Consider the following 13,911-nt stretch of genomic DNA (forward strand, 5'->3'; position numbering starts at 1 on the left):
CACATTATTATTGATTTAGTTTTAAAATAATAAAAGCCAGAGCATAGGGTTTATGTAATTAGAATTAGAGTACCTTGGAAATAGTACAAAAGCAATATCCATTTTGTCTCCAGAATGAATTCGTACCTCAGTGGGAGGCAGAAGAACAGATTAGGGAAGGAGTTGTTGTTTAGACAGCTGAGCTAAATGTCTTTGAGTTCAAACCTGAAGACATTCCAGCACAAACACAAAGCACATGAGCATGTGGCTGTGTATGATGTTTCAGAAACCTAAGTAAGGTGTAAAACAAAAAACCTCATGTTCACGCAGCAAATTGTTCTGAAATGTTCTGAAATGTGCAGATGATCACCAGTGTAGGCAAATACAAATGTCAGAGTTAAATTGTTCTTTAGCAAAATATACCATGATGACCATCTTAATATTTCAGTTGTCCTGCAAGTAAATACAGAGAACAGCAAGTATCCATTGTTTCTCAACATTTTCAGATTTTGTCATCTTACAACTGCAAACCAAAATACACTGCTCAAAAAAAATAAAGGGAACACTTAAACAACACAATATAACTCCAAGTAAATCAAACGTCTGTGAAATCAAACTGTCCACTTAGGAAGCAACACTGATTGACAATCAATTTCACATGATGTTGTACAAATGGAATAGACAACAGAGGGAAATCTTTGGCGATTAGCAAGACATTCAATAAAGGAGTGGTTCTGCAGGTGGGGACCACAGACCACTTCTCAGTACCTATGCTTTCTGGCTGATGTTTTGGTCACTTTTGAATGTTGGTGGTGCTTTCACACTCGTGGTAGCATGAGACGGACTCTACAACCCACACAAGTGGCTCAGGTAGTGCAGCTCATCCAGGATGGCACATCAATGTGAGCTGTGGCAAGAAGGTTTGCTGTCTCTGTCAACGTAGTGTCCAGACAGTCTGGAGGCGCTGCCAGGAGACAGGCCAGTACACCAGGAGATGTGGAGGAGGCCGTAGGAGGGCAACAACCAGGACCGCTACCTCCGCCTTTGTGCAAGGAGGAACACTGCCAGAGCCCTGCAAAATGTCCTCCAGCAGGCCACAAATGTGCATGTGTCTGCACAAACGGTTAGAAACCGACTCCATGAGGATGGTATGAGGGCCCGACGTCCACAAATGGGGGTTGTGCTCACAGCCCAACACCGTGCAGGACGCTTGGCATTTGCCAGAGAACACCAGGATTGGCAAATTTGCCACTGGCGCCCTGTGATCTTCACAGATGAAAGCAGGTTCACACTGAGCACATGTGACAGACGTGACAGAGTCTGGAGACACTGTGGAGAACGATCTGCTGCCTGCAACATCCTTCAGCATGACCAGTTTGGCAGTGGGTCAGTAATGGTGTGGGGTGGCATTTCTTTGGAGGACCGCACAGCCCTCCATGTGCTCGCCGGAGGTAGCCTGACTGCCATTAGGTACCGAGATGAGATCCTCAGCCTAGAGACCTGCATCGAGCGGGTAGTCCAGCGGGTCCTGCGGGACCAGACACAAATGTCGCGGGATCAGGCGGGATTTACATAGGCTCGGGCGGGATTCGGCGGTCAGACCAAAACACATCGGGTCCCGACTCCCGAGTGAGAGTGAGGCAACATAACAAGAAAGCATGGAGAGTGGTAAGGAGACAGTGGCTTTTGTGGAAAAGAAAATTAGAGAAGGGCAATACAACCTACTGAATAAAGCAGGGAAGTTGGACATTTGGACCCGCTTCAAAATTGTCATCAATGACAAAGGGCAGCACATAAAGTTTGCTGGGAAAACAGGCATGTCGGGTTTAAGGAGACACCTGTAGCACCATTCCTGGCCGAAGCAAAATCAGTTTCAGGAAAGATCTGACTCCTTCACTTCCCCAACACGTAAAGCAAAGCATAACAGAGAAGTGTGTTGCTTTTTTCTTGCAAAGACATTCGACCATTTGACGTGGTGGCCGGGGAAGGTTTCATAGAATTAAATACGAGCACATCGTAGATGTTACAGTTAAGCATAAGAAATTTGACGTTCGTAAAGAGCTACTGCACCCTACCACTGTTTCGAGGTATATTGAAGGCAATGTGCAGGTCCTACAGGAGAAAGTAACGACAGAAATGAAGTCAATAGTTCAATCCTACAGGTGCGCAGTCACCACTGACATATGGACTGAAAATTATCGTAAGACATCATTCATTTCTGCCACTGCGCATTACATAAGTGATGCATATGAGCTTGTATCTCGTATCCAATCTGCAACGCCATTTGAATATCGCAAAAACTGGTGAGAATATCAAGAAACTGCTGCTTATGAAACTCAGGGTGTTTGGAATTGATACATTACTGCTTTCTACTCGGGTGGTATTTGTTACCGATCGTGGAGCCAACATTGTGGCAGCTCTACGTGTATTCACGAGGCTGAACTGCAGTGCGCACATCCTAAATGTCATCCTCTCCAGCGCATATGCTGATAAAGTGTTAGAGACAATGCCGGAGCTGGCTGAGTTGCTGGTCAGCTCAAAAAAACTCGTGAAGTACTTTAAATACTCTGGTCTATAGAACAGGTTGGGAAAGTCACTTAAACAGTCCGTGGAAACAAGATGGAACTCCAACTACGACATGCTGGATTCTATACTGTCACAGCATGAGGCAATTATGGCATTACTGGTGGACACTGTCCAGTATGACAGGATCGCACAGATTAATGTGGACAATTTAAAGACATTAGTTGCTTTTCTAAAAGTATTCAAGGATGCCACAAACAATCGAGTCTGACAACTCCGCTCCAAGTGCATCACTTGTTCTCCCCTATCACCCTGATTGAACACTGCCAAGCAGCAGCCCAGGACCCTCTGCTCTCCGAAGTTGCCAAGGTGTGCATTTCACGTCTGTAAGAGCTAATGAACTCTAACACCACGTCTCTACACATGCTGTACAAAATAGCAACCTTACTGACTACGACAACTACGACAACTACGCATGCTGGATCCAAATGGAAGCAAATAATAACTGTATGGATTTAGCCAAAAATGCAGTTAAAAACATTATAATATAGCTGACTAAAAATGCAAAATAAAAACAATAAATTGGGGTTTAATTTGATCTATTTACACTATAATAAAACAGTACCTCTGTGTTTAATTTGTTATATATAAAGTGTAATAAAAACAACAATGCATTTACAATAAATAGTGGTTATTTATTCTATTTCAAAAGGTGCAAAAGAAATGATCCAGAGAATGAGGTTTGAAGAAAAGCATGCTGTTGGGTCAGAGGAAAAAGAGCCGTCGTCAACACCAATCACGCCACCTACAGCCAAAAGAACTGCGGGAGCAACGCGGTTTACTGAATGGGAAGACGTTGCAGTTTCAGCTGTTACTGACGCGAAGTCTGCAGAGGAACAATTGGCGGAATATATCAGCTGCAGACTCCCAGAAAGTCCCGACCCAGACAATGTGCTGAAGTGGTGGCAGTTCAAAAGCAGCCGCTTCCCTCCTCTTGCCAAATTGGCACGCGTCATCCTCAGCATACCTGAATCCAGTGCGTCGTCAAAAAGAGCTTTCAGTGTCTGTGGTCGCAACGTGGAGGAGAGACGCACAAACCTTAACCCTGAGATAATCAACAATGTTCTGTTTCTGCACAGTCGCATGAAGAAATAAATGCTTAGGCTAAACGTTTTGATAGCCTAGTTCATTTTGTAAGACAGGTCTCTTTATAGCTAAGTTTGTGGCTATAGTTCTGTTTGCTTTTGGTAATACGACAAATTCGTTATAGCCTCTATATTTTTTTCTGGTTCACCCATATAATTTATTTTAATACTTCACAGCCTGAACTTTTTATATGGTCGAGTTTTGTTACAAGAGGCAGAAGAGCACCAATAAACTCTTGTCTTCTGTACTTGTTAATTCTGTAATAAATATAACAAATAAATAATTTAATAAATCCATTGAAACAAATAAATATTTTTTATCTGTATTAAAGCAGGTTAAAACGCATCAGAAGCTTGTCACAATATGATGAAGTATACCTACCACATCACAGCCTTTAAGTCTTTCAGATTACTAAAAACTCCTATATCAATAAGTAATAATTAACTTTGTAATGATTAACTATCACGTAAACAAAACGTTTTATAAACAGCCCAATAAACACCATAACCTGATCTACTTATTCAGCTACTTTTCCTCTCGCGCGCGTCAAATAACATACTGCGGCCTTTCAGCGCCTGTCAATCTAGTCTCGCTCGGCCTCGGAGTGCTGAAGAAAAAGTAGGGGGTTGGGGGTTCTCGGGATCGGGAGGGAGCGGTCAGAAAAGCCTCGGGATCGGGCGGGACCGGGATTGAAAAGTCAGTCCCGTGCAGGTCTCTACCTCAGACCCCTTGTGAGACCATATGCTGGTGCGGTTGACCCTGGGTTCCTCCTAATGCAGGACAATGCTAGACCTCATGTGGTTGGAGTGTGTCAGCAGTTCCTGGAAGATGAAGACATTGAAGCTATGGACTGGCTGCCCGTTCCCCAGACCTGAACCTGATAGAGCACATCTGGGACATCATGTCTCGCTCCATCCACCAATGTCACGTTGCACCACAAACTGTCCAGGAGTTGGTGGATGCTTTAGTCCAGGTCTGGGAGGAGATCCCTCAGGAGACCATCTGCCGTCTCATCAGGAGCATGCCCAGGTGTTGTAAGGAGGTCATACAGACACATGGAGGCCACACACAATACTGAGCCTCATTTTGACTTGTTTTAAGGACATTACATCAAAGTTGGATCAGCCTGTAGTGTGTTTTTCCACTTTAATTTTGTGTGTGACTCCAAATCCAGGCCTCCATTGGTTAATACATTTGATTTCCATTGATGATTTTTGTGTGATTTTGTTGTCAGCACATTCAACTTTGTACAGAACAAAGTATTCAATGAGAATATTTCATTCAATCAGATCTAGGATGTGTTATTTGAGTGTTCCTTTTATTTTTTTGAGCAGTGTATTTTATTGGGATTTTATCTCATGGACCAACAGAAAGTAGTGGACAAGAATGAAGTGGAAGAAAAATGGTGCATAGTATTCTTTCTTTCTTTGCAATTCAAAATGGATGTAAATTCAGCCCCTTTTTCTCTAAAACCCCTTATTAAAATATAGTACAACCAACTGCCTTAAGAAGTTGCCTACATTAGTATTCTGTTCAATCCATTATCTGACAATACAAAGAATATGTGCGAATCTACCAAGATATCCACCTGAACAGACAGCCCGGGCAAGGAGAGCATTAGTCAGAAAAGCACCCAAGGGGCTCATTGTGACTGGAGGAGCTGCAGAGATCCATTGCTCAGGTGTAGGTTCTTTCCATCCACCCATCGTCTATACCTGCTTATCCTTGCAGGGGGCTGGTGCTTATCTCCATCAGTCATTTGGGGAGAGGTGGCGTACACCCTGAACAGGTCTCCAGTCAATCACAGGGCAGATTCGTCCCACATTATAATTATGCACTACTTTGTATTTGTGCATCATAAAAAACTAAATTAAAAAACTTTTTAAAAATCACAACAAAAGACATAGGTATAACATAAAAAAATGTTCAAGGGGCATAAAAACTTTTACAAGGCACTCAACATACTATGCACTTTTCCATAACAAAGAAGATTTCAAATTAATAAATATTAAATACCATTGTAGCATATACTATTTAATTATTTATGACGTCTTAAGGCATTTACAATAAAAAAATAAATATCTCCATACAGGACTTAAGGGGATTACACAGGAGAAAAAAAATAAAAACCTTAAGGTACCGCTCTTTCAACAAAAGCTCTATTAGAGGCTTCTGGTTCAGAGCAATGCCTCCAGGTTTTTTTGGCACAAACTCTGCAAAGGAGTTTTTTTATGTTGTTTGTCCTGATTACTTTTACAGAAACTGGTGCAAAAAACAGTGGGAGATAAACTGTGTTTTTAACTGAATCAACACATTTAGAGTTCAAAGTTCAAACAGCTCTCGTTATTCCTCTTCTCTTCTCAGCTTCTTTTATTTTTCTGTACAAGGAAATCATGTTTATATTTGGTAATCCGCTTGCATTTAGCACAAGATCATAACGAGACCTCCAGCTCAGCAATATTATGCACCTGATGGAAAAACAAGTTCCTAATTTTATGTGTAGCATTGTATCATGCAACACTTCATGCATGCATATGTTTAAGGGTTAATTGTATGTTTACCTTACTTTTCTTAATTGTTTTATTGCTATGCACAATTAATAAAACGTCACAAAGTTAAACAATAAAGAAGTTATTTCTTCTTACTTTAATATATGTAGCTCTCAGATGAAGCCGGGCATAAATGTGGGACACTGTGAGCATTTATCGGTATAATGAAGCTATACAATGGCAATATAGGACAGAGGAGAGATTATAGCTAACAAATATATCATCCCTATTAAACTTGGGTGTAGTGAGCAAGTTACAATGATTAAATCCTCCTACCTTCCTCTGATACAGCTCCTCTGGTGTGGTGGACCTCAAACTGACCAGGCGGTAGTTCTTGACAACCGTTCGGGGGCGCTTGCGTGGCGGCACGAAGCGTTCCATCTCTGTCACGTAATACAAGCCCTGCTTGATGTAGCCAAAGTAGCGGGCCTTCGCCGAGGACTCCTCGTCCGAATCAGAGTCTCCAGCATCATCTCCTTCGTCTTCCTTGGTTGTTGCTCCGCGGGTGGGACTGCTATCAAAGCGCACACGCTTCTGAGCAAGCCTCACCTCACACTGATGGATATGACAAAGACTGAAAGTTAACAGGGTGGAAGCAGCAAAAAGCCTTATTATGAAACAAAAAAACAATAGGTGGAAGTAATTAGTAAGGCCAAACATGTTGTGGAAAAGTAAACTTTAGACTTTAGATCTAAAGCCCATTTGTGCCTAATGCCAAGTACGCTGCCACATATAGAAATGCCCATTCATTTCGTTTGCATTTTAGACCGTCAATCAGGGATCTTGCAGATGAACAGAAGAAAAAAAACAAGGGGTGGGGAGTTCAGACAACATTTCTCTGAACTCCCTCCGGCTTGCTAGAGAAATTACCATATCAATTTTGGCTTTATAAATTGAAATTCATGCTGGAGACTTTGGCCTTCACACTTTTGCCTTGGGGGGCCTTTCTGTTACACCTTGGCAGCAGAATTATGAGTAAAACACAGGTTTATGAGACTTGCATTGTTTTTATTCATATTTTACACAACATCCTAATTGAGGTTGTATATAAGGGATGGTGAACTGCTCTATGCACCACGATACATGTTTTAAGGCCCTAAAGGATGAAGGCTATAATCTAAATCCAACATTAATGGATGCCGTCTTGAAACCCAAAATCTGCATACATCCTTGAATGTGACATTTACCTCCAGGCTTAGGAAGCCCCCGCCATGCGCAGCAGTGAGTCTGGGCGAGGGCTCGAACCATTCGCAGGACTTCCCCAGAAGGTTGCGTAACGTCCTGACGGATGAGACGGTGACCGACCCAGAGCAGCGAGCCAGAATCAACACGTTGTCACTCCACCAGCTCACTTCCACCAGCGGGTAATAATGCTCCTTATCTGGGACAAGTGTGGCGGCACATAAAAGTAAGTCAAAGCAGATTTTCTTCCCCCATCCTTGCTGAACATGTTTGTGAACTTTATAGCCTAATAATCCCCTTATCCAAAGAGTAACTTTTTAGTAACTTGTCTGCCTCCCTTCCAGACATATTTATATGTAGAGCCATGAGACATCACTTGTCATAAGAACATATGCATAGACTACTGCTTACAAAATGTGATAGGTGTCACCACTACTGGCCTGAAACCGTCAAAATAAGATTATAGCCAAATACACAAGCGAAAGTAGACACACATCAAATGGTCCGTTTAGTGGAGGAGGAAAATATTAACAAGCCCTGCCATAAAGCGTGAGCTTTGTGTTTGCAAAAACTGTGTTATTCAATAAATCAACTGTGTCAAAGATCATTAAATTGTGTCCAAAGTATGCTGCCATGTCAGCAACAAAGTACTCTCGTTTCACGGCTGCAGGCCAAAATACCTTTTATTTTCTTCCTTCTCTCCAGTGATGTCTTCCACTCTGGGTTGATCTCCTCAAATCCTGGCTGCAGGGCGGACCGGAAAGATGGAGGCACCAAAGCAGGGAGGGGAGAGAAGAAAGCGTGGAAAAGGGGACGGGGGAAGAAATTAATCTGCTAACCCTATTTACACTTGCAGCACACATGAGCTCCACCGGCGGCGGAGCTGAACATACGCAGACGCTGCATTAATCAGCAAAACATTTGGCAAATTTAAGTTCCTCTATAAGCCACCTCACAATATGAGGGTTGGAAGGAAACACAAACATTCAAAATCCTTCTTCCCTCACTGAAAAACCTTGTCCAAAAGAAGATTACATTAGTACTATCAGTGATGTACCTAATATACAACATATTATCAGAAATACCACTGCAGAGCATTTTAACAGCACAAATATGAAGTGTTTAGGTTTGCACCTGTTGGTCTTGGCTCCATGTGGCCCTCTGTTTCAGAGAGGGGACGTCCCAGATCGACAAACGCCCAGAGAAGTGGATAACAGCCAGCAGTGTCCCGTCAGGGCTCATGCTCATGCGAAACACACCATCCTGCACAGTAAGAATGCCAACACATTCTTCTTAGTAGGTATAGATTAGCTTTTCATTTTTACAATGAGGTATTCAGCCTGAAGAGGGGTATGTTACCTTTTCATCTCCTTGCCTTGGAAAGAATCTCAGGCTGGGGATCCTGAAAAAACCTCTTCTCTGACTCTTTAACAAAAACACACACAGTGAAAATGTTTGGCTCTACAACACGACTGAATTGTTTCCAAGAAAATTGGGTGTTAAAAACATCTCACCGAACCAAAATCATCCACATAGCTAGTGACCTGCTTGTAGTGAGGCGAGCCAGAAAGCACCCTCCAGGCGGTGATCCCGCTGCAGGAGGCCTTGGATGCATCATTATCCCCTGATTCACAGCCTCCTACCAGCAGCAATCTATACACAAACACACAGATTCATGGTGACCATCCTCATGACAGTGCATTTAACCTTTAAATCATCCTTTAAACCCAACTAAAGCCAAAGAAAATTCCCACTAGTGAACTGCCTCATATTTATCAGAGAAAAGGTCTGGTTGAAATAACCTGTTAAACTCAGTAAAGACAAAAATAAAACCTCAATGATTAGGGTTCCCGTTGGTTTACAGTGAGATTGGCCATGAAATCTGGCTTTCTAGCTCAAGACTGCCCCCTGGTGTAGAGAAATTGGACACTAAAGAGGAGAAAAAATATCTAAAGGATTATTTTGCTAACTGTTAAAAGCCTACTGTGTATTAATTAATCATTAGTCTTGCTAAATATATTTATTCTATATTCGGAAATTGTTTGAATGTAATCAACCAATCAGTGTTTAGAAAGAACCTTTTATATACAACTAAAGGCACGCTTTACATAAGACAAAAACAGGACAAAATGAAAACAAACAAAAAAAAACAAATACCAAAAAAAACATCTCATGGACTTAACAAGGTAAACCCTCTGGAATGTAGGGAAATGTGCAGTTAACAGGTGGCCTTGCTTTGAAGGACTGAGGAAACGATTACATTAATGATGATGAGAAGTTAATTGAGACTGGTGGTGGATATAAAAAAAGGGGCTGTGCCTCAAGGCCCCCTGACCTGCCCTCAGATTGACCTTTCGAACTGAGGACAATAGGAGGGGGACCTGTAATTAATTATTAATCTATGTTTATATACATAAAAAAATTATTTTTCAAATATTATTTTTAGCTATTGTATTTTACAATTTATGTTAATCTTATTCATAATCTCATTTAATCATGTTTTGTTTTACTTAATATATTTACTTTACAAGTACACTGCTCAAAAAAAATAAAGGGAACACTCAAATAACACATCCTAGATCTGAATGAATGAAATATTCTCATTTAATATTTTATTCTGTACAAAGTTGAATGTGCTGACAACAAAATCACACAAAAATCATCAATGGAAATCAAATTTATTAACCAATGGAGGCCTGGATTTAGAGCCACACACAAAATTAAAGTGGAAAAACACACTAGAGGCTGATCCAACTTTGATGTAATGTCCTTAAAACAAGTCAAAATGAGGCTCAGTATTGTGTGTGACCTCCACGTGCCTGTATGACCTCCCTACAACTCCTGGACATGCTCCTGATGAGACGGTGGATGGTCTCCTGAAGGATCTCCTCCCAGACCTGGACTAAAGCATCCACCAACTCCTGGACAGTCTGTGGTGCAACGTGACGTTGGTGGATGCAGCAAGACATGATGTCCCAGATGTGCTCAATTGGATTCAGGTCTGGGGAACGGGCAGGCCAGTCCATAGCTTCGATGTCTTCATCTTCCAGGAACTGCTGACACACTCCAGCCACATGAGGTCTAGCATTGTCCTGCATTAGGAGGAACCCAGGGCCAACCGCACCAGCATATAGTCTCACAAGGGGTCTGAGGATCTCATCTCGGTACCTAATGGCAGTCAGGCTACCTCTGGTGAGCACATGCAGCCCTCCAAATCAATGCCACCCCACACCATTACTGACCCACTGCTAAACCGGTCATGGTGAAGGATGTTGCAGGCAGCAGATTGCTCTCCATGGTGTCTCCAGACTCTGTCACGTCTGTCACATGTGCTCAGTGTGAACCTGCTTTCATCTGTGAAGATCACAGGGCACCAGTGACGAATTTGCCAATCCTGGTGTTCTTTGGCAAATGCCTAGAGTCCTGCATGGTGTTGGGCTGTGAGCACAACCTCCATTTGTGGATGTCGGACCCTCATACCATCCTCATGGAGTCAGTTTCTAATCGTTTGTGCAGACACATGCACATTTGTGGCCTGCTGGAGGTCATTTTGCAGGGCTCTGGCAGTGCTCCTCCTGTTCCTCCTTGCACAAAGGCGGAGGTAGCGGTCCTGCTGCTGGGTTGTTGCCCTCCTACGGCCTCCTCCACGTCTCCTGGTGTACTGGTCTGTTTCCTGGTAGCGCCTCCAGGCTCTGGACACTACACTGACAGACACAGCAAACCTTCTTGCCACAGCTCGCATTGATGTGCCATCCTGGATGAGCTGCACTACCTGAGCCACTTGTGTGGGTTGTATAGTCCGTCTCATGCTACCACGAGTGTGAAAGCACCACCAACATTCAAAATGACCAAAACATCAGCCAGAAAGCATAGGTGGTCCCCACCTGCAGAACTACTCCTTTATTGAGTGTGTCTTGCTAATCACAAAAGATTTCCCCCTGTTGTCTATTCCATTTGTACAACATCGTGTGAAACTGATTGTCAATCAGTGTTGCTTCCCAAGTGGACAGTTTTATTTCACAGAAGTTTGATTTACTTGGAGTTATATTGTGTTGTTTAAGTGTTCCTGTTATTTTTTTTGAGCAGTGTATGTTGAAAGATTTACTACAACACAACAGAAAAGCATTTATTCCACTAATAAATACATATACAGTTATTAATAAGAAGTAAATGGCAACTATAAGTTAATCCTCCAACCCATTCAAACCCATTAAGTCAAACTTAAAGTGTGGGTTATTGAAAACAGATCCATTTAGACCACTATTAGCATTCCTAATGCAAACCTGCACATGTGTACTTAAAAACATAAAATATTTTAATAACAATGTACAGTTTCATTATTTTTACAAGAAGCAATTTCTCAACCTGTCTTGTTTCCTTGTCTACTGTCTATTCTTTCTGATGCTGACCCACTTTTTCCATACAGGGATCATTAAAGTTTCATCTCATCTATCAGTTAGCCAACAGTAGCTGCCAAAATCTATTATGCTTTCACGCCAGGTTTCACCGGCCAAAATAAATTTGCTTTGTGCACCCTATGGACCCTGGGGAGAACCGTAAAGTCACAAATATGAGCCTGATATAAAGAACCACAACCTCTGAATGGGCAGAGGGGAATTTTAAGCCACCGTCATGAATTCCTGGAGGTATTTTATTAAAGAGAGGGGCTCATTCATTCTTAAGTGCCTGTCTGTGAAACCCCTGAAGTTCACAGATGACACCACTGTCGTTGGTCTGATCAAGGACGGTGATGAGTCTGCATACAGACAGGAGGCTGGTACACTGGTGTGGTCAGAACTACCTGGAATTTAACCCACTCAAGCCTGTGGAGATGATGGCGGACTTTAGGATAACACCACCCCCAACATACCCCCCTCACCATCCTGAACAACAATGTATCTGCTGTGGACCACTTCCGGTTCCTAGGAACCACCATTTCCTGAAACCTGAGATGGTCCTCACACATAGACAATGTTCAGAAGAAGGCCCAGCAGAGACTGTACTTCCTGAGGCAACTCAAGAAGTTCAACCTTCCACAGGAGCTGCTGGTCATCTTCTACACTGCCATCATTCAGTCTGTCCTGTCTTCATCCATCTCAGTGTGGTTTGGTTCATCCACAAAACAGGACAGGTCCAGACTGCAATGAACAGATCTAGAGAAAGAATCATCAGGGCTGACCTTCCCTCCATCCAGGACTTATACAGGTCTAGGGTCAGGAAAAGAGCTGCTAAAATCTCTGCAGACCCCACACACCCTGCACATAAACTGTTCAGAGTTTTACCTTCAGGTCGAAGCCACAGAGGACAATTTCTTCCTCCATGCTGCCTCTCTGATGAACACAATGAACACCGTACTGCCTGAGTAGTCAGCTACTCTGCTGTAGCACGAACTAGCTGTACATACATTTCCTTTTATACTGCACTTTATTTCACCTAAAGGTTATATATTCATAGTTATTGTCTGTACGCTGTGAGGGCTACAAACTAAAGTCAAAATACATCTTTGTGCACACAATCTTGCCTAATAAAGCTGATTCTGATTTTAATTCTACTTCGCAATGGTCTAACACCAAAAAATCCCCACATGATCCAAAGATATTTGCGGTTGTAACATGATAAAATGTATTTGCAAACCACTGCAAATGGAAAATGAAAAAAATATATATATTTTAAGGAGCAGCAGATCTGGGTTAGGTTATACCACTAAAGAAAGAGGCCCACCAATAATCCGTACGTTTATTTTAGATTATCCCGAAACATAACACTATCCGCTCGGCAAAGATTTTAAGGTAAAACTAAGATTTAAGTAATGCAATCTGCCATGCAATTAAATCTAATTTAGTTCTTTCAAAGTAATGATAAAAAAAAAAAAAAAAAAACAGATTCGCAGCAAATCGACGCTGCCCGTAGATCTGAAATGATGAAATGGCTGGAAATTGCTCACCAACTTTCAGCTTCAGATATTTAAGTGTTTTGTGGCAACATATTTCAGGATGAGAACTGATTCAAAGGATTTGTAAGGATGTCTGAGTATAAATTTAGGGAAAACTATTCTGATCTAACACTGCCCTAATAGATGAAGTCTTGGATGCTGGAGTTCTCCAGAGAACTTAAATTCTCCAAGGGTGTCAAGAGGAGGCTAGAGATATTAATTAGGCTGCCACTGATGGATTAGAACCTAAATGCTGGCAAGTATGTTTATATTTCATCTCATTTATATTCAACAGGCCTTCCAGACATATGCAGTGTTTGAATGCCTGTAATATTTTAACGTACCGGTGACCAAGGTGATAAACGGCCGAGGTGATGCCACGGGAGTGGTGTGGGGAGAAGCTGAAGGTGTGGTTCTCCTGGAAGTTTTGATTGGTCCCCACGCTGAAACAGAAAAAAAAACATATCACACGTAATCAACAATTAAACTCAGCACATAAAACATTACTAAACAAATCAAAACATTAACTCTACCTTGGATGCCTGTGGTGCTGAAAAGCAGTTCTGGGCCGTTCTGGGCACGACACAAGCGATTTCTCAC

The 13,911-nt window shown here is 42.2% G+C and overlaps 1 protein-coding gene across 5 annotated transcripts in view; it reads right to left on the reverse strand.

Annotated features, from left to right (window-relative positions):
* nbas (NBAS subunit of NRZ tethering complex) overlaps positions 1-13,911 on the reverse strand; it is a 233,695-nt gene that overhangs the window by 198,806 nt on the left and 20,978 nt on the right. For 4 of the 5 annotated variants that reach the window (XM_047387102.1, XM_047387101.1, XM_047387100.1 and 1 more), the window contains exons 9-15: positions 13,656-13,754; positions 8,894-9,032; positions 8,739-8,804; positions 8,514-8,642; positions 8,060-8,123; positions 7,385-7,578; positions 6,474-6,752 (exon numbers count right to left, since the gene is read on the reverse strand). In XM_047387102.1, coding sequence (XP_047243058.1) covers positions 6,474-6,752; positions 7,385-7,578; positions 8,060-8,123; positions 8,514-8,642; positions 8,739-8,804; positions 8,894-9,032; positions 13,656-13,754 — 970 coding nt within the window. The remainder of the gene's footprint in view (positions 1-6,473; positions 6,753-7,384; positions 7,579-8,059; positions 8,124-8,513; positions 8,643-8,738; positions 8,805-8,893; positions 9,033-13,655; positions 13,755-13,911) is intronic. The other variant, XM_047387103.1, reaches the window with a different exon arrangement.

The sequence above is a fragment of the Girardinichthys multiradiatus genome, chromosome 15, assembly GCF_021462225.1.
Source record: "Girardinichthys multiradiatus isolate DD_20200921_A chromosome 15, DD_fGirMul_XY1, whole genome shotgun sequence".
Classification (NCBI taxonomy): domain Eukaryota; kingdom Metazoa; phylum Chordata; class Actinopteri; order Cyprinodontiformes; family Goodeidae; genus Girardinichthys; species Girardinichthys multiradiatus.